The 20,322-nt window shown below is 41.7% G+C and overlaps 1 protein-coding gene across 1 annotated transcript; it reads right to left on the bottom strand.

The window, feature by feature from the left end:
* Nucleotides 1-7,180: 7,180 nt before the first annotated feature.
* On the bottom strand, nt 7,181-18,413 carry tdrd5 (tudor domain containing 5). Its single transcript, XM_076727068.1, has 17 exons — nt 18,170-18,413; nt 17,789-18,000; nt 17,108-17,402; nt 16,584-16,753; nt 16,334-16,417; nt 16,195-16,251; nt 15,522-15,684; nt 14,842-15,005; nt 14,366-14,571; nt 13,691-13,900; nt 13,509-13,575; nt 13,088-13,288; nt 12,687-12,821; nt 9,873-9,965; nt 9,475-9,639; nt 9,181-9,361; nt 7,181-7,346 (listed from the first exon to the last, which is right to left on the bottom strand). Exons 1-17 carry the CDS (start codon nt 18,411-18,413, stop codon nt 7,279-7,281), a joined length of 2,715 nt encoding a protein of 904 aa, XP_076583183.1. The 3' UTR covers nt 7,181-7,278.
* Between the last annotated feature and the right edge of the window lie 1,909 nt (nt 18,414-20,322).

Here is a 20,322-nt window from a genome sequence, read left to right as displayed (position 1 = left end):
TGCACAGACTTTGAGCTGTTGTTTGGCTCTAGGATGTCATGTAGATGAGTTCCTGAGAGGATAAACATACTAGTGACCCAAACCAATACTCCAGAAATAAAGATTTGCTGTAAGTAAGGAGGGCTAAACCGTCATTTCACATGGGCAGGTTTAAACAAGGACAACTACAACATTTAACAACAATATGTAATATGTAACAAATGTAATCTTAAGGAGGACCAGTCAGGACAAGGGTGAGGTGAAGAAATGGGATTCAGTCATCAGTCCCTCTTTCCCTGTGTCCTTCCAACAGGCAGCTCTCCTCTACCCCTCAGGGTCTCTTCAAAGCCTCCATTAATTCACAGAGCCATAAATTCTCATACTGACAGGACGCAGGGCTGGGACTTATGAGGATAGGGTCATTATGACAGGTGGCAGGATGCACACAAATCTGAATCAGTGATGATCACTTCAGTCAAAACTAGAAGTTCTACCTTGCACCCAGTCAAGCTGCAGTTTACATCCATGTCTGTCCCGACTCATGTGATATATGTAGTGAAGACATGTATATATGTAGTGAATCTAACGGAAAGTATTGGGGAAAATGGAGGTTATCATGATGCTGACATGTATGATTCCAGAGAATAATTTCCAGTGAGACACATGCTGTCTTCACTTAGAGACAGAGGAGGACAGAGGACTGACAGAGAGCTTCATCACATGGTGCAACAACAATCACCTGAAGCTCAATTTGAGCAGAACCAATGAGCTTGTGGTCGACTACAATGCTTCAAATATGGGTGTTGCTGCAAAGAAGCTACAAACTGTAAAACATGAAGGCTTCACACACATCTTCAACCCGGCAGCACAGAAGAAGGTGCTGGTTGGCTGATCTTTGAACTAGTTGTTTGATGAGTTTGGTATTGATCTTTTCGTCAAACTCTCACCAAGAAAACAAATGAGCATATTTCCCAAGATTTTTTTTTTTTGTCATTCCTTCTGATATGAGCCTGTGAAGCCCTTTGAGGATGTTCTTCTGATTGAGTGACACAAATAATCTCGCCTTACACTTTATCAACATGACAAATTCTTGTACATGTAGTGGTGATTAAAGTACTGTTTGGAGTTTGGAGACAGAACAAGGAAAGCGTTAACTAAGCATGACATACAGTATAAATCCAGAGTGTCGAGTGGAAAAGCTTCATTAGCTTTGTTTGAGTGTGTGCAGAAGCAGCAGAACTAGAGGCCTCGGGGATTAGCGGGAGAATGAAGCTTCTCTCCAATCGTCTTCAAATTGTCCTAAATTTAATACAGCAGATAAGAATTTTGACACAGGGATAAAAATAAAGGCGTCTCTCATCTAGAAATTATCTCTCAGCGGATGAGTGTGACTTAATACACCCTCATTTACACACAGCATATGACACACGCACACACAGCTGCTCACACAAACCTCCTCAAATCCTACACACCCTGATAGAGCATACATATGGACACGCTCGCACACATTAACATCCAGAATCACTCCGCATGTGAGAGCACACTGCGTGCAAAGCCAAGTAAACCACAAAAATCCACAAGCACAGCAAATAAAAGGCTTGTTGCAAACGTAGCGAGGCTGCAGGGAAGACAAGAAAAAGCAGCGAGGGAAGGATGGTTGGAGAGAGAGAGAGAGAGAGAGACCAGATTATGCAGCTAATCATTCCTAAACATTCTGGTGAAAAAGCTGATCCAATGAGCAGTCTGCAAATCCACCACCAACATAGACGGACAAATATAAACTGTAGAAATTCCTCACTGGAAAAACAGAAGCTGTTAAACAACAGAAGAGACCGGAGAGCAGAGAAAATACTCGTCTACTGACCATCTGAGATATGAGGTGTCCGTCCCTTGTATTCCTGTGATTTGGCGGCACATTAAACTGTAAAAGGATAACAACAGTAACAATATCTGTTCACTTCTTTTAGCTCCATATTTCTCTAATAAGACAATAACGTTATTACTGGTCTACAACCAACAACTTTAATATTACTTAATAATCTTTTCATATAACCAACAGGACCAATAACACAACGTAAAAATACTATACTGCAAGTAAAAGTCCTGCATTGAAAATCCTACTTAAGTACGGAAGTATCATCAGCAACATGTACTTGTGGGGATCCTCAGTTTCCCCTCTGTCTCCTGTCTGTGTCTCCCGTGTCTGTCTCCTGTGAGTTTGTGTCCCTGCAGGGTGTGGCTGACGGGTTGGGCTCAGTCTCCTCCTCCCTCATTCAATCAAGACTCACCTGCTGCCACAGTATATAAGAGCACCGGCTCTCCACTCAGTACTAATCGTCCGTCATGCTACATGGTAACAACTGAGACTCCTGCAAATTCGCCTAAGTATATTTTTTGCTCCTTTTATCTCACCTGCTTGCTGCCCTCCTGACTGGCCCTCACCTGTGTCCGTCCATTCCCTTCCTGTCTGTGTCTGGAAAAGCCTGGATCTGCTCTCATCTGGCCTACTCCTCGTCAAGCCTCCCTCAAGTTTGGAAAATCACTGACTATCAGCTGCTTCGGTTCTCAGTCACAATTAAAGACTTTAAACTTTCCCGATCTCATGTCCTCTCTGGTTAAGTGTTGCATTTTGGGTTCTGTAAAACGATAAACCTAACAGTATTTCAGAATATTAAAAGTAGTTGTTCTGCAGAGAAACTGACCTTCTCGGGTTCCTCCAGAGAGTCACAAAATCAATCTGAGGGGTCATGACATCATTCACAGGGCAGAATATAAATAAAAAAAAAACTGTTGAACATTTTTTACATTTACCTCTTTGAGTCTTAAATAATTAATAATAATAATTAACACCACCTGTGAAGTTTAGAGGGGAAATGCACTCCTGTACACTGTACAGTCTGTATGTCTGTGATGGTGTTCGGTGTTATATGTACCAAAGATGAATTTCCACTAAGGTGGACACTAAAGTCTAATTTGATCTAATCTGTGTATTCCTCTATAATCTTAAGTAACTGAAACTGTCAGATAAATGCAGTGGAGTAAAAAGTACATTATTACCCCTTGAAACGTAATGCAGTACATGGAAAACAGCAGAAAATGGAAATCTCTAATACTTTCCACCACTGCCCTCTGATGGCCATATTTTAGATCTCTGAGCCGATGGTCCCCACAGAAGCCAGCAGACATGTTTAATCCCCCTTAGACTGTGAACTCATCATGTCACCACTGATCCATCTGATTGACTTTGTGATTACACTGTGACAGCTTTCCAGAACACTTCTGCTCAGGTGAAAACATGGAGCAGATTTGACTGATTGATTCTCGAGTGAGACAGGCTTCATTACAGTCAGCAGCAGCTTTCTCACAGGCAGAGAGGAGGTTTTGTGATTGATCAAACAAAGATAGGGTGGGATTATGTTATGCACAGTAATTCATACTAATCATAGGGTGTCAGCCAGGAGTATATCATCATCATCCTCATCATCATCAGTGGTAAAATCAAAGCACACATCAGCAAACTGTACAAACTGTACTTTTTACCAAGTGTTCCTGAGCCCATGTGATAATATCCTTTACCCAGTCATGTGGTGAATCTTGCTCCATCCTCGCTTGTGAACGACTGAGCCTTTCCAGGATGCCTCTTTCATACCCAATGATGATACTATCACCTGTTACCAATCAACCCGTTTACCTGTGGAATGTTTGGAGTTTGGTGTTTTTGGATCATTCCACATCTTTCCCAGTCTTTTTTTGCTCCTGTCCCAACATGCTTGAAACATGTTGCTGCATCAAATTCAGAATAAGCAGATATTTACCAAAAAAAATCAATGGCTTTTTACACAGCATCCTTTTTAGAATTGTCGTTGCAAACGTTGCAAGTATTGATCTGCCCATTAGCTGCATACTATGTCAGCTGCTGCTCATTCACTGATGGTTATTTTCAATGAATCTGCTTTGACATCAACCAAACACCCAAAATATGGATACAAACATCCAGATGGTCGTCATCTACTTATCTCCAAAATAAAGCCTGCAAAAGTTGTTTTTTTGACAGTCTGGTTTTGGGCCTCAACTGTAAATCAGAGCCATCAGATCTTCGAGCTTCATTCAGCACAGTGATGCTCTGCTGCTGCTCGCTGCTAATCAGCTGCAACCACATTACTCTCCTCCTTAATAAGGTTTACTGTGTGTCTGCCTTACCAAGCCTCACCCTCCACCAAACACACACTCACACACACAAATGGAGCCCGTCTCATGCAGGGTCTTGCAGTATGTGTGCTTGTTGAAGCTCTGCCGTTGTGTAAGTTGTGTGCGTGGCTAAGGCTAATGTCTGTCCTAAAAAGAGTGTATGTAGCCTACACGTTTGGTTGTCATGCACTCGACTTACAAAACACTGCGTCAGAAGACGGGTGTGTGTGTGTGTATGTATATTCAATATTTGTATGTATGCAGGAAATGTGTGTGTACAGTATGTAGGTTAATGTTCTTCATCGTGTTGCTGCATTAGGGGGAGGGGAGGAGCTATTCTCATCAGAAGCCTTTTAAAAAGCTAATTGGCTACATCAGTAAAGGTCAGGGAGCCCAGCAGGATGCAGACTAACGATCCAGGACTCAACGTTCGGCTTTAACCTTTTTGAGTCCCAACATATTTTTGGTAACTGAGCTTTAGTTTCAAGTTCTGGCGTCACTATAGATTTCAGAGGGAGACATACATTACATCTATATTGGGTCGTGTGGACGGCTCTGCTAAATAACACAAACTCATTTCAGCTGCTTAACTGTCAGCTCTGTGTGCCTTGACTGCGGGTCACTGAGTTTAGAGATGGTCTTTTGTTTTATTCATTGTTCCTGTGCGCTGATCTCGTCTCTCCAGTCATTCATATTCCCTCTCAGACACAGTTTTAAGGTGCGGCTGTTTGCATGCAGCCTCATTGGAAGAGCCAAGTCACGCAAGTCCAATGCAGGAAAACAGATTTGTATAAATCAAAAGAAGATTTAGTGACTCAGCAGGACGAGGCAGAGTATGAATTAATTGCCTGGCTGAAGGTCACATTGACCACAGTGTCCTGAGGAGGAAAGTAGAGCCAGGGAAGAGGAGCGGCACTACAGCTGCAGAGCTACTGGACCAGCAATGAAATCACAAAAGTGATGGGAGCACTTTCTAAATTGAATTTATTCCTTTCTTTTTTAAAATCTGTTTTAAAGGTTAGAGGTCTAATTAAGTTATATAAAAAACAGTGGCTGAATGGTAAATATTAAATACTACTTTTGGAAACAAGACTACAGCCATGGCAGCGTCTCTGCTTTGTGCTACATGCTAATGTTAGCGTGCTAACCATGGCTGTACTATAGCTACAGGACACCAGAATACAAATTACACAGCAAGTGCTTAAGCCAAAGAAGTGCTCTAACTTCCAGTTTTACTTCCACCCTACGCAGCACACTGCACACACAAATAAGTGTTAGATGGATTAAACACTCACAATACAAATAGTAATGATGGACCCAGCTTGCGATTCGAGGTGTCCTGTCAAAACTTTAAAAAAATGTTTCTTCTGAAGGTGGTTGTGGTTAAAACGCAGCTTGGGTCAGAGGGGATTTTTTCCATTGTAACCCAGAGCGGCCACTGGGACAAACTGGGAGCAAGTAGCAGAAGATGTATCAAGCTCTCTTAATACTTCCATGATGTTAACATTTTTACAATGACAATGCTGATTTTCCTTAGTTTGGATGGTACAATATGTTAACCATACTCATGTTTGCTAATTAGTACCAAAGTAATTAATAAATAAATTAATAAATAAATAAATAACAATGTCATAATAAGATAAAATACATGCATATTGTATGAATGAGTAATAACACATACACTCCTCACAGCATCTTCTGATGAAAAACATCTTGTTTCTATGTTCCAACTAATTTTCCTGATGATTCAACAGAACTTAGACAAGTTGACTAGTCACAAGTAGAAAAAACAGTCAAAATTGATCCGTTTTTAATCCGAGGTTAAACATTGTCTGAAACATTGTGTTTTTAAACAGATCATCACATTCTTCAATAACCAAAAGGCACTTTAAATGTGTGGGGTTTTCGCCATGCATCAGGTTTTCAAGATTTCAATGTCCCAGACAAATGGGAGAGATATTACCATTACCTGTGTTTATGGACCCCATTGTCCCATGTTTTTTATGCAAATGACTGATCAGGACATGCATTTTTGAAATTGGTCCAGTATTAAGTGAGTGCAGCACCCGACAGTTGCAAAAGGGGCTGCAATGTAATTCCTCTGGCTGGCTAAAAAACTCCTGCTGTGCATTATGAACACATTACCCTGCAATTTAAATGTGTACAAGAATAAAGAAAGAAGTTTAACCGATGCTGACCATTAAGGGCAGCAACGCTGAAATCGACTAGTCGACTAATCGCGCACATCCCTGCTGTGAGGTGAGTTTCATTAGATTTCAAGTATGCAGCCTCCACTCGTGGCATCAAACAACAGTATTTAATATTCCAGCTGTGATTATTTTCCTGTGCACTAAATAAAGGAGTGTTCAAATATTTCATGCTCTAGAGGATAAAAAAGAAAGGCTTTGTCTTCATGTAAAGCACTGTGTTTAGAAATTGTCAAACATCGGATCCACTGAAGTGAAAAAAACCAAAGAGATAAACATCCACGACCAAACACCCCATGACACAAAAGATACTAAAATATTCTATCAAATCAGATTTATTTTACAAAATAAAATGAAAACATGATGCATGTTTCCGTAATGTTCCCTTAACGGCATTTGAAATGTTTTAACCCTTTGCAGAACAGCAATCTTAATATGATCAAACCACTGAACACATCAGACACACTGATGGCTTCTGAGAAACGACAAAGGGCTCCACACAAAAAACTCCTTTTAAAACAAAAAGCATTCACATTTAAAAAAAAGCAGAGCCATACTTTTCCTGTATTTTTTTTTTTTTTTTTTTTTTTTACATGTTAAGACTTAACTGTTTGGAGAGTGCTACAATGACACCGAGACCAAACTAACAAATAGAGCCCAACATACAATTTAACTGATCAACAAGAGATTAAAATGAAAATTAACGTCTAATAAAAATGCTTTTAGCGCATTTGACAAGTCAGTATATAAATCAAGTGCTCGCTGACAAAACAATTCCTAAACGCCGTTCTCAAAGCGAATCAAGATATTTTTGCAGTCATTAAGGAATTAATACTCCTTCGCGTTGTGACTCATTCTGGTGCTGGTTTTGGGTTTGGATTCGGGTGGACGTAGGAGTCACAACCTACCTGGTCCCAAACAGAGGAAACATGATACCAGAGTTTCGCAGTTTGAGCGGAACACCTGGACAACACAACAAAACACATGATTATCCATCAACACATTACTCTTAAGAGACGTTCAGCACATGTATGAATTTCCTCTTCTATCCACCATTCGACAAACACGACATTAATGCATTCACCACAATTAGATAAATAATTTGCCTTGAGTGAATGAATCAGTTGTGATTTTTAACTCCATCATTAAGACTTCTTGTGCTACTAAGAACGGTTTGAACAAAGTCCCCTGCAGCACATCCTAATCTCTTTTCCATCTTTAAGCATTAACGCCACAACACCTAATGGGCCACTTTAATTAGGTCCCAGGCTAAGAGTGTGTGTCTCGTGACGCTACTGTGAGTTGTGGTCAGAGGAATGCTCACTTACATTGAACATTACAGCAGTAAACGAAGAGCTTTAATCACTGGATAAGCAGCATAAGCAAGAATTTAAGCAGGCGTTAACTTACAAGATTTAAAAAACAATTAAGTCATTTTCAGTTCTGTTCCATACTGTACGACTGCAGGAGCAGCTCAACAATAATCTGACTGCTGACCCGTTCATATGTGACAAACACAAACTCAGCTGTCTGTGCATCAAGAGGGACACAAGAAAGTCCCAACGAGGGACAAGTGCCGACTTTGCATCTGCAGGTGATTGTGTATATATTTTTATTATTTGAGTCAGGTTTCTGAGGGAGGCCGGCACAAACATCTCAGGGCATGTGAGGGACAAGCAGAGAGGAGAACAGGAGCTACTTACCAGAGGGAATACTGTCAGCACATTGTCCAACTGTGCTGTCTGTATGTAGTAACACAAGTTTCCAGCACATGCTCAACCACACCCTGACATCATATCCTCCAATCTGTCATCATTGTTTCTATCTTGAGTTTTAATCTGTATTTGAGCAGCTGCATAAAGCACTTTCCAACACTACACAGTTAAAAAAAACATTTGTAGATAAATCTTCCTTGACCCACTTTGTTGTGCTTTTTTCATGAACACTGTGCAAGTAGAAGCACGGTGGAGCGTCAGCGTATTGATATCAGGGCAAATGCAATGAAAGCAGCTTGTTGGGTCAAATAGCTCTGGTAACAGGTCTAATTGAATCTGTGTCAGGTTCTCAGTGCAGGTGCATCCACCACTGCAAGTAGCAGGATGGAAATCAATATGTCCTCTCTGCATCCACAGACACAGTCTAATTTCATTGATCCTCTCTCTGTGTACATGTGCAGGTCATTGTTTAATCCTATTAGAAAATGAGTGTGTGTGTGTGTGTGTGTGTGTGTGTGTGTGTGTGTGTGTGTGTGTGTGTGTGTGTGCGTGCGCGCGCAAGAGAAAGGAGCCTTTGTGTGTACAACAGGACTTATGTTCCACAGTGTTATCTTTTGGAGGAAACGATAAATACTCTTACAAATGATTAAAACTCGATGTCATGACTAATGTAATGTCAAATGTAAATATTCTTACTATGTAACAAAAGAACTTTGATCCATGGATCCTTAACTTAATCCATGATCCAGTGATCATAACACTGGCACAAGATTGTAATGCTATGCAAGAAGAGGTGCATTTTGTCTATAATAATCAAATGAAAAAACAATGTCATTCAACGACAAATCCACATGGTTAAATTACATTTGCTCAAACAGCTTCACAATAAACAAAACTGACTCACTCTATCCTCCACAACAAAGAGGCAAAGTATGGATTTCAGTTGCTCATTTTGAATCTAAACTCTGGATTCTTTATGTCAGTGTCACTTACCTGCACAGTGTACAACCCCAATTCTAAAAAAGTTGTGTCTCTCAGTAAAACGTAAATAAAAACAGAACGCAATCATCAATGACAAAGATAAATCAGCACGTGTGTGTACGTACAATGGCCCAGGTCAGGGGGGCGAAGGCTCAGGGTCCTCAGTATCTCAGGCGGCCTCATAAACGAGGGGTTAGCGACTCTGGGCCGGTGCTGCTCCTCTTCTAGTGTCGGAGAGCACGACCTGGAATTCAAGCTGGATGGAGCTGGTGGAGGAGTCATGCTCAGTGTCTGAGAACAGAGTAAACAACCACTGTCACTTGTTCTGTTTTGTGCTTTACAAAAATCATTAATCCACAGTGGCTTTACTTCCTTAAAACCAAACACAACTGATGTCTTCTCACTTTAAGATCAGCTTCAAGGTGAGCTGGGGTTGTCTTGGTCTGATTCAAATCTGCAGGGGCGAGGGAGCTGGAGGTGGGACTGGAGGGGTTGGTAGGAGACGAGTTGCTGGTCAAGGCTGAGTCCCACTCACTGCAGCTGAGGCTTTGGTCATGTGGCAGAGCACCCTGAACAAGACACAGCAATGAACCAGACTCCACGGGTGTTTGCTCAGGAGATTCTGGGCTTTTGTTTTTGCTTTGTAAAACATATAGTCTTTCAATTCACCACTTCATACTCATTTTTTAGGCCGGTGCTGCAATACAGATGGAAAACAAATGCTTTCATACAGAAACTGAAAGTGAGGAATGAAGGCAGCGGTGGTGTGGATGTGGGCAAGGTCAGTGTCATGTGGTCATACCTGCATGTCACAGCTGACCTCACTGTCATCAATAAACTCCAGAGCCGGCATCTCTTCCTCTTCAACCTGGGACACCAAGAAACTTCCTGTTTGCTTCAGATTCATATTTCATCAGTAATCTAACAGTACAGAGATCTTTATTTGTATTTACTGCTCACAGATTCATCTGCTCATAAACTACACACAGTACTCATCTTAAAATGATCAACCTACACATAAAAGTCAACAATGACAAAGCAAAAGCGGGTTATTGGAGTGTTTTGTAAACGTATTGAAGAGACTGAAATATCCCACTTACATAGGAACCTTTCACTTAGTACTTTGTTGACCAAATGACAGCCTCAAGTCTTCTTGGAAGTGATGCTACAAGCTTGGCACACCTTTCTTTTGGAAGCTTCTCTCATTTTTCTTGGCAGAATCATTCATGCGTACCCAGAGTAGATGGGGAGTGTCACTGTCAGATCTCTCCAGTAATGCTGTACTGGGTTCAGGTCTGGACTCCGGCTGGGTGACTCCAGGACATTTGCAGAGTTCTCACAAAGCCTCTCCTCTGCTTTCTTTGGTCATTGTCTTGTGTAAATGTAAACCTTCACCCCAGCCTGAGATCCTGAGCCCTCTGGAAAAGGTTTTCACTCAGGACTGTTTGATTTTTCTGCATCCATCTTTCCCTCAATCATGACTAGTCTTTCAGTCCCTGTTGCACAAACAAATCCCCACAGCATGATGCTGCCAACACAGTGTTAGACTGTAGGGATGAATTAATGAGGTTCATGCTCAGTGCTGGTTTAAATGTCTTAAACCTAATTGTCTGTAAACTTCTGACAACTGTATATCGTCTTTGTACTGATCTCAAAAGACTACATGTCAAAAGAGACCCATAAAAGATCACACGCATATATGAGCAAAGAAAGGCCATCACCTCAGCCTGCATAGAAGTTTTTCATTATCTGCAATCGACTTATGACCACAGTAATTCTGCTGGGTTTCCTGAAATGCCCAAATCAGTGTCTGCCTTGACACATTTTCAAAAGAAAATATCCCTTGTAATGGTCACAAAATCAGAGATGCTACTTTTTAGACATTCACTTAATACACATATGGCATAGATAAACAATAAAAGAGATCCCATGAGGATCTGTCAAACTTACCACCTTACATATGGCCTGCCAAATGTTCTTATGTTGTTACAATATTATGATTTTTATTCTCCCATTCTTGATAGCAGAATATATGTGAGGAATAATGTTAAAGAGCAAAAGCAGCAAAGACTGATAAAACTGTTTAAATGTGCTCAAAAAAATCATCAGCTGGACACACATTTCATATACAGCACAGCTCAATCTGTCTCATGTTGACAGGATCAATTCCTCCCATCAGAGGATTATTTTAGAGAGGTGCAAAACAACACACTGCCACTCTCCCTTCTGATATACCCTCTATCATTCTGATGTGTAATTTCAAGTAGAGACACATTAATAACTTTAATAATGTCTCTGCTTCCAGTTATTGTGCTAACCTGGAATAAAACCCTCCCAAACATGACACAGCAAACACGCATACTTCAAAATCTGGGTGTTCTTGTGACTGTTTCATCCACAGGAGGAAAGCTTTACTCATAAGGGTTTACTGTTGCCTCAGTTCACTTTGGATACGTTCACACTGCAAGCCTTGCTGCTCAATTCAGATTCACTGCTCTCAGATCGGATTTTTTTTACATTTAGTTATTCCCATTATTTTCATATATTCATATTATGGCCAATCTCACAGTTTGAACTAGTCAAGGTCCTGAACTGACTCGCAAGTAAATAAATCAGACCTGCATCTAATTTAAGGACACATATCAAAGTGTCCCAAATCAGAATTTAAAAAGGTCACACGTGATTTGTGCTCTTCACACGGTCATGAAAAGAACAGATCTGCACCATTTCTGCCTGTAGTCTAAATGTACCTTCTTTTTTTTTTCCCCTTTATCAACTTAATTTTTCTGCAATTGAACTGTTTAGTCTAGTTGCATCTACTTGTAAAAATGTTTTATCAGGATGCAAAGAAACAATAAAATTATGGTGTTTTTTAATGCAGTCAGAGACAGTTATACTGTAAAATCTCTTTTCGATATATGTTCAGTTTAACAACCATCCACATTAACATACTGTAAAACAGACACAGTCTTGAAATCCAATATCCATTAAACAGCCAACGGATTGGGTGTCATCTTATTTATTGGTCAACAGCAAGCTGTGACCTTCCAAACAGTGTGGCTATACATTAAGTAGCATTGGATTGCAACCCTCCTTTGGGCAAATGGACGTGTGTGTTCAATGTGAGTGTGTACAATGACTGTTTGTTCACAGTGCGTGGTGCTGCAGTGGGCCTGCAAGCACTGACAGTATGGCTGGTAAGATAAGAGCTATAGGCAGCGGAGAATGAAAGCTTTACAGCCACAAACTACAAATCCACCACAAACACACAAGTAACCTAGTATGGACACTAATGTTTTGTTTGGCTGGAACCTCACAGACTTTTTACATGGAACAGCACCAGCTCGCTCTCTCTCTCTCTGTTTTAATGTCTTTCTGACATAGGATACTTTCGGGAACACATTTCACAGTAAATATCAATTAATTGGGAACTACATGTCCAATTGGGGACAAAACAAGGCAAAAAAGCTGATTTTTGGGTCAGAGGTTAAGGTTAGGGTAACGGCAAGTAGTGGTGAAGGTTATTTTCCAGGAAATGAATGTAAGTCTGTGCAATATCCCCAAAAGTGACCTGAAATGTCACTTGGGTAGGTGTGTGTGTCTGTGTCCGTAGTACCTTTGGTGAAGTCGACATGGACTGTTCAAGCATGTTTGCTGGCTTGGGAGAGGAAGTAGTGTCTTCTTCCACTTCTGGCAGGTCAACCATTCCCTCTCCCAGGTAGAGACTCGCTGGGGTCACCTGGACACAAAGCTGAGGGAGGAGAAATGACATACAGAGAGTACATAATATTTAGAAATGGGTGTATAGATCAAGTATAAATACATACTGTATTTCAATATTCTACTCAGAACGCCATTTGTCTGTAGTGACACTGACTAGGAATTAACTCATAACTAAGCAGAATTTAAATGATTAATGATGTAAACTTTCATAATTACTGCTCATTATTATCATGTGTCAGAAACTGGTATTTATCATGACCGTGGTACAAGTAAGTTTGTGTGTGTGTGGCTCACTGCAGCACTGGCTGTGGGGCTGCAGGCTGTCCCGTGGCCCTGGCTCAGCAGGACAGTGTGGATGTAGACGTCGTCATCAGTGTGTGTGTCACACAGGTAGAGCTGCAGCACATCTCCAATGTAACAATTCAAAGCGCCCACCAGTGTGTGATCGGAGCACAGCTTCTGGAAAGACGCCGTGGCCTCAGCAGTCCAGCTGCCCTGCAACAGGCAAACAACAACACTCATACTAGTAAAACTCCATGGAAACACAGTATTTTGTAACATCTAGCAGCCCAAGTTTGAATTTTTCTGAAATTCACACACAGGACGGATGGCAGATACAGATGACGACTGTGGTATTAACAAGTTAGTGCAGGCCTCAGCAAGCCTTGCCAGGAGGTAACTGTGAATATATTATTAAACATGAAATGAGACTCACAGTGGTGGGTTTAATCCCAGCGAGTGATGATGGAACAGCTTGTGCTGGAAGAACCGAATAACATGACCTGAGAAACAGACAGATGAAATGTGAAGAGATCTGCAAAACACAGACACTGATCAGTTAACAGCAGTCATGGCAGCTGTATCGTTTAAGTGCTTTAATGTTTGTGATGGCCCTACTTGAGGAACTTGAGGCTGGCGCTCTTTACCACGGTCATGCTACCAAAGTCGACGTAATACACCTCGACCTGAGTGGGGCTGATGATCTGATGGATCACCACTCGGTAGAACCACATTCCTTTGGGAGACACACAGCAGACCTGACCCCGTCGGACAAATCGCTCGGGGAGGCGGTAACGCTCCGACACCTCAGGCCAGGTGTAATATCGCCTGGAGTACACAGGAGGAGAGGACAGAGAGAGTAAAGGAGACAAGATGTCATTGCTCTTAGAGGACACAAGGAAGCTTTAAATGCATGTTAAGACATGATGATTACATTTTGTGTTGTTTTACACCATAGTTTTGTGATTTTTTTCTCTATTAAACAGTTTCCAGCTTCTACTTTACAGATGCTGTCAGTACTGTAAGGTAACAAAGACACAACAACTTTCATTTTCAGGTGATTCTACACCAATGAAAACACGACGATGAATGTTATAATACGTTACTGACATATTCTGCCAGTGGATTCCCAGAAAGCTTACACACTGATCCTTAAACCGCCCATCAGATGCTAGTCTTGATGATCATACTCTTTCTATAACTGATTAAACCGCAAATCCCTAATAATGCAACAGGTACAGGATGTCTCAGTAAATTATCTTTTGACTAGGCTGCCACTAACAGGTCCACCACCTCATCTCAATCATCATGTCCTCCATAGCTCGGGCCTCCTCACTCTCACTGAAGTGGATGTGGAAATATCCAGGTGACTCCACCTGTTCCACCAGGACTTCTACCAGCTCTCGAGCTCGATGGCGTATTGGCAGTTTGAGACGTTGACTCTGCAGCGCGTCCAGAGGCACCGCAGGGCTGCAATGCACCTTAATGGTCGGGCAGATCTCAGACATCTACAGGTGTGCACATTGAAAGCAAAGTGTGAGTGATACGCAGCAGTGGTAGATTATTCTACAGCACCTGTAATACTGATGACAGTATTCTGATAATGAGGCACTGACACCTGCTTATTAAGTGCAGTCAAAGTCATGATTTGCATTGGCATAACATCATATGTTGCTCTAATTACAAAATCTTTAGTCAGGTTTCTTCCTTTAAGGTTGTCCTTAGAGCTTAGTATGGTAAAATAATATGAAGAAAAGATGATGACTAACCGTTTTGAGGGTCTTAGAACTGTTACTGTTACTGTTCTCCTCATTCTCGTCACTGGTTGAGACATCATCATCTTCTCTTTCCAGATTGCCTTCCCAGGGAGACTCTTGACAGCTCATAAATGGCTGCTGCGCACCTTTACATAAAGTCTCAGTCTCCGTTGAGCCTGCAAAATACGAGAAGTAAATTTCCTACATAGCTGAAAGCCACCGTTCCACAAGAATGCATTGTCACATGGCATCCCTTATGACAACGAATCATTGATTAGAAAAGTACTGACTGCAGACACAAACACAGTCTGGTGTCCTCGTGAGACACTGGTAGCAGATAAACAGCTATAGGAGGAGGAAACTCCAATTTCAAGAACAGCTCCATAAACATAGCATTTGTATGAACAGTAACGTTACCAGTGTTGCTGGAGCATAACCATCAAATTAATTGTCCACATCCACCATTTTCAACCATTTTTCAGCCAACCTTTTACAAGAGCCTGGTTATTGTAAAATGTCAAAACGTCAAAATGTGATGATGCATGAAAAGCAAATCATTTTTTAGAATATATACAACACAGTTCCAGTATACACTTTGTATGTCAAACTTAAATGGAATAGCTTGCGTTACACCTAAAGAAGTAAACAGAGTGACAGGGATGGATGCTATTTGAACATGCGTGCAAACACACCCGATTGTGCAAGGTCACTGTCCTGTATGTCCATGACTATCCAGTGCTGTCCACCGTCATGCCCTGCAGGTTTCAGGTGGAAGGTGTCATTTACGGACATGACCAGTTCGGTGACACTGGCAAAGCCGTTTTGTAGCAGCGGCAAGTCCTCACCAAAAAGCCTCTAAGGACCCAAAAAACAACACAGGTGAAACTCCCAAAAAGGTCCCCACACACCCTTCATATCACCTGAGACAGCAGTGAACAGGAACGGCTTTGTCCTCAAACTGCTTGTTTCCTCATCACGATCAGGGGCCGGTGGACTAAACGTGAGTAGGTTACTAAAACAGTAGAACACGACCGCAAATGACAGCAAAGCATAGCAGACAGCTCCCGCCATGTTTTTCTTGTTGTTGTTTCTTGTCTCTGTTATGTTTCTGTCTGACATATCATAACGCTCAGCACAGGCAGACATGGCCAGAACAAGCTTCTCCTCCATCCAATCTAATAATTATTTGCCTGAAAACTCTGAGCAGTCACTATGATCCCTCCTCAATGGCAACAATTGAAAAAAAAAAAGATGGTGGCATGCAGGAAAAAAATGATAATATGGACACGGGGCCTTAAGCTGTCAACCCCATGACTGAGCTGTCTGGAGGTGAACAGGAGCACTGCATGACTTTTGTTTTTTTACCTTGTACTCAGAAGGCAGTTTTTGCAGCGATAATCCATCACTGGCCTGACCTACAACCTGCAGAGAGTCATAAACATATAAAGGGGTTCATTACCAGACTTGTACCCATGTGTCTTGGTTGCCTAGCAGGAAGTCTGACCTTTCGTAGCTTGTCCTTCAGCTCCTGACTGATGATGCCAGCAACTCCATTCTCCACAATTTGCTGGCGAAACTCCTCCTCCAGCTGATGTAGAGTTTAAGTAGACAGAACAAAGACAACTGAAGTTAAAAAAATAAATAATTATACACAAAATTGTGTCTGTCCCCCCATTTCATGTTCTTGTGTCTTGTTCTAAGCAACAAGACGCAGCTGCAAGTGCTGAGATTTGATGTTTTAAATGAGAACAAACCTTAACGGTACACGTCTGAATGAGCCGACCTTCCTGGCAGAGCTCTGGATTCACTTCCTGCTTTTCCTCATCCATCTCCGGCTTGTTATTGACAGTTGATGACTCTTCATGGACTGGGCCCAAGGTTAACTCAGTAGAGGGCCGGTTCACAAGATTCTGCTTCACAATGACTTCAGTTGGAGTAAAGCACAAAAGTATTTAAAAAGCAAGGCTAGAAAATAACAGGATTGTGCTTTTTTATGCAAAGCTTACAATAAAATGAGGAGTCTGAACATCGAGTTAGTTTGTTCATTTTGTTTGTGTTTGTTACTTGCTGATGTAATAACTCCATCAACATTGAGCCATTCAATGCACATTGGGCAGATTAAGTAGTTATCCAAATCCATAAAAGCCCAGCATCAAAAGAACCAAAACACAACGAGATGGATTGTTTTTGAAATTTTGGCAGGATGTTCAAAATGTGTAAATGCAGCAGTGTCTCCAGAAATAGATGGAGTTTACCACAGCTCTAATATTACACACACCTGGGGGTGCTGTTGGTGTCTGAGCTCTGGTGCCTGGCCCTTTGGAGGCTGACTGGTCAGCTGTAGGTGTCATTGACTTTATCGGTGCAGTCCTCGGAAAGCTGGACAGCTGCCGGGGCAGCATGTGCTCCCTCAGTATCAGAACTGAGCCCAGTCTGCCCTGCTTGACAAGGATCATGTCCGCCGCTGCCTCCAGCATCTCTACAGTGGAGTAAAAGCCGTAGTTGTGGACACGAAGTGGGTGGCCGAAGCAGCACAGGAAGCCGGCCTCCAAGTCAGCCAACCGGAGAGGACCCTGGGAGAGCGGCTGCATCGTTACTTGAAACAAGACAATATTTTGCAGTAACAGCTACATGATTGTGTTACAAAAACAAACAAAAACATGAGCAGTTAGGCCTCGACAGTACTTCTGATGTAGTTTGGGATGTGCCCTGCATTTTTATTTTTTTAATAATAACTAGGAATAAAATGGCTCTAATTTTGATTATATTTGTGCCATCATGAGGGGAAGGAGGACTGGCTTAGACAGTGTGATTCTGGCTCTCGATATATTCAAACAACAGCTGAAAACATCAGCAGACCTAAACAGTCCACTTCATGACGGATGATGCACACAATGCCTTTTGGTGAGAAACAATTACTGGTAACATAACACAATGTTAACAAAAAAAGAAGACATACCAGGGAGAGCAGTGTGCGGAGCTGTGCCCTCAGATGGGCAGGAAGAACCTCAGGGGCGCGACCTCTTCTGGGAAGGACCACAGTGGGGGACGGGTAACAGTAACGGGGCCACACCTTGCTGGCAGCTCTTTTCAGGACCTTCTGTTCAGCCTTAGATATACGCTGATGAGCTACCAGCTGCTCGATGTTTCGTGTGGACTCGTCGCTAACGGCTGCAATGACAAACATATAAAAAGGTGAGAGCGTGAAGTAAAACAACTTGTTGAGGTGTCTGATCTGCTGATGTTTGAGGGGACATATGGATTACACACTACCACGGTTCATTTTTTTGTTCATTAAAGCTAAAATACAAATACATGGTCAAATGAAAAAAGGCCCAACCCTTTAAGACAGGTCTGCCATCTGGCCTGAAGTTCACTGACACCACGTCAGGCATCTCCTTCACCATATCCATGATGTTTCTGAAGCCCAGGTGTTTCAGGGGCATGGGGTGCCCCAACATGTCAGTGTAGTCTCGCTTGAGCTGCTCAGGGTCCAAGGCCATCTTGGATGAAATGAGCAGGGAACGAACATCCTTCTTCAAATTTGCCAGAAGTTCTTCTTGACTCATCGTGCCTGCGGACATGTGGAGGACACAGGAGGAGGACAGATGGAATAAAACACACTGGACATCCTGAAGCCAACCACATGGCTGGGACACCGGAGAAGAGGAGCCACAAAGCTGACATGAAGTTAATAAAATATCAGAGTATTACTTGCTTCAACTCAGTCTTTAGATTAAAATTTAGCATCACTGAAAATGATAAATGGATAAAACGGTCAGGAGGTGATGACAGCTGAGGTTATCATGTCAAACGTCAGTCTGTTCACTTTAAGCCATTTTAAAGAGTCACCTTAGAGGAGTTGCTGAAGCATGCCACTTCACATTTCTCGACATTACAGGTCGAACAAACCTTCCTCAAGTCACAGGCTAACAACATAAACAAAGGTAAAAACTAACCGGCTAATGCTACTTTGCCTCTGACAGACACGTCGCCGCCACTGCACGTGACTCAAATGCTAAATTAGCATAAACTGCTAAATTAGTTAAGCTAACCTGCACCTTGCAAAACAGAAAACTTCTTGAGGCTGAGCATGAAAACCAGCAATTTTAAATAAACGAGTTGACAGTGTCTTTAAACGGACACGGAGCAGAATAACGTTACCCTGGTTGTGGACATACCTTTAACTCAAGTCTTTAATATCTCTGCCGCATCCTCCCCAGATTTCTGGATCTTTCGTTTCCTTCACCTCCACAAACCAGCCGTCATTCGCAAATCCGTGGTCACATCAGCCGCCCCAACATTTGGAGTGCACGCGCATTCTCACTTTTACGGTAAATGCATTGAAACGGTCCAGCGCGAGCTGTCGAGGAGGGTTAGCGACTTTATTCTTGCAGATTTCTCACTTTCCAAAAAACGAGAGCGTTGCAGGCTTGAAGTTTAATCTGGAGAGAAGTTATGAAATCTTAACCGTACCAGAGCATCACGCGTTGATCACAATTTAACAAACTGAATCGGACTTGGTGAAGTTACGGTGAGGATAGACACATGACTATATCCGGTTGTCAAAATAAAAATATTAACGCAAAGCAAATGGCAAACACATACCTGAAATTAGGATTGATTAAATTGAAATAAAACATAGGAACCGTGTGTCTTATATCTAAAAATATAATTTAAAAAGAAAACCAAGCATTTTTACTGTATGGCTTTAGAGAAATTTCAAAATAAATGTCCATTTTCACCTTAAGGTGAAATCTCTCAACATTGAGGGTCTTTAAAAACACATTGCTCCATAATTTATGATAATAACTGACAGATTTGAGTTCCTTCCATGATGATCCATCCATAGTCCATCCATAGTCATTTAGCAGTGTGATTTAAGCACAAATCTATTGATGTACATGTCTTTCACATTATTTGTATGTTCAAATAAGAAATAAGCATTCAGTGATATTAGGATAATGTTTCTTTATTACATTACTTCACATTGTACTGACATTTATTCACTGTGTATGACCCTGGAACTCTGACGACTAGGAACTTGGCCCCCAGTTCAGCCAGGGTTTACACTGCTTGATTGGAGGCCTCTGTACGTGTTTGCAAACAATTAGTCTTCGATAGCAGAAGGGCCACAAAATTAATTTTCAGTCTAATCAAGCACACAGTAGGGAGTATATTGTGTGTCGTCTCCTGTGAAAACAGAGAAAAACTACATCAGCTCTTTGGATACGAGAGGCCTGAGTCTGCACATTCCCACTGAAGACACACTCCCCGAGTTCCACTAACACAATTAGTCTCAATAGTAAACTCTGAATGCTGGACTACAAATGTCTCTGCCTGGCACTGGTTTTACCAGAGAGGAAATGCAATCCAAACAAATGGACCCAGAGGCACAAAGATTTAGGGCTTTGAAGGTTTTCATAAAATATGGCTGGATGTTTTATATTTTATATGACATGCACTTAAATCCCATGTTTATGTATGATTTAA

The sequence above is a fragment of the Chaetodon auriga genome, chromosome 3 (assembly GCF_051107435.1).
Source record: "Chaetodon auriga isolate fChaAug3 chromosome 3, fChaAug3.hap1, whole genome shotgun sequence".
Taxonomy (NCBI): Eukaryota; Metazoa; Chordata; class Actinopteri; order Chaetodontiformes; family Chaetodontidae; genus Chaetodon; species Chaetodon auriga.
Note: the sequence above shows the minus strand (reverse complement) of the source record. Positions and strands in the feature narration are given on the sequence as shown.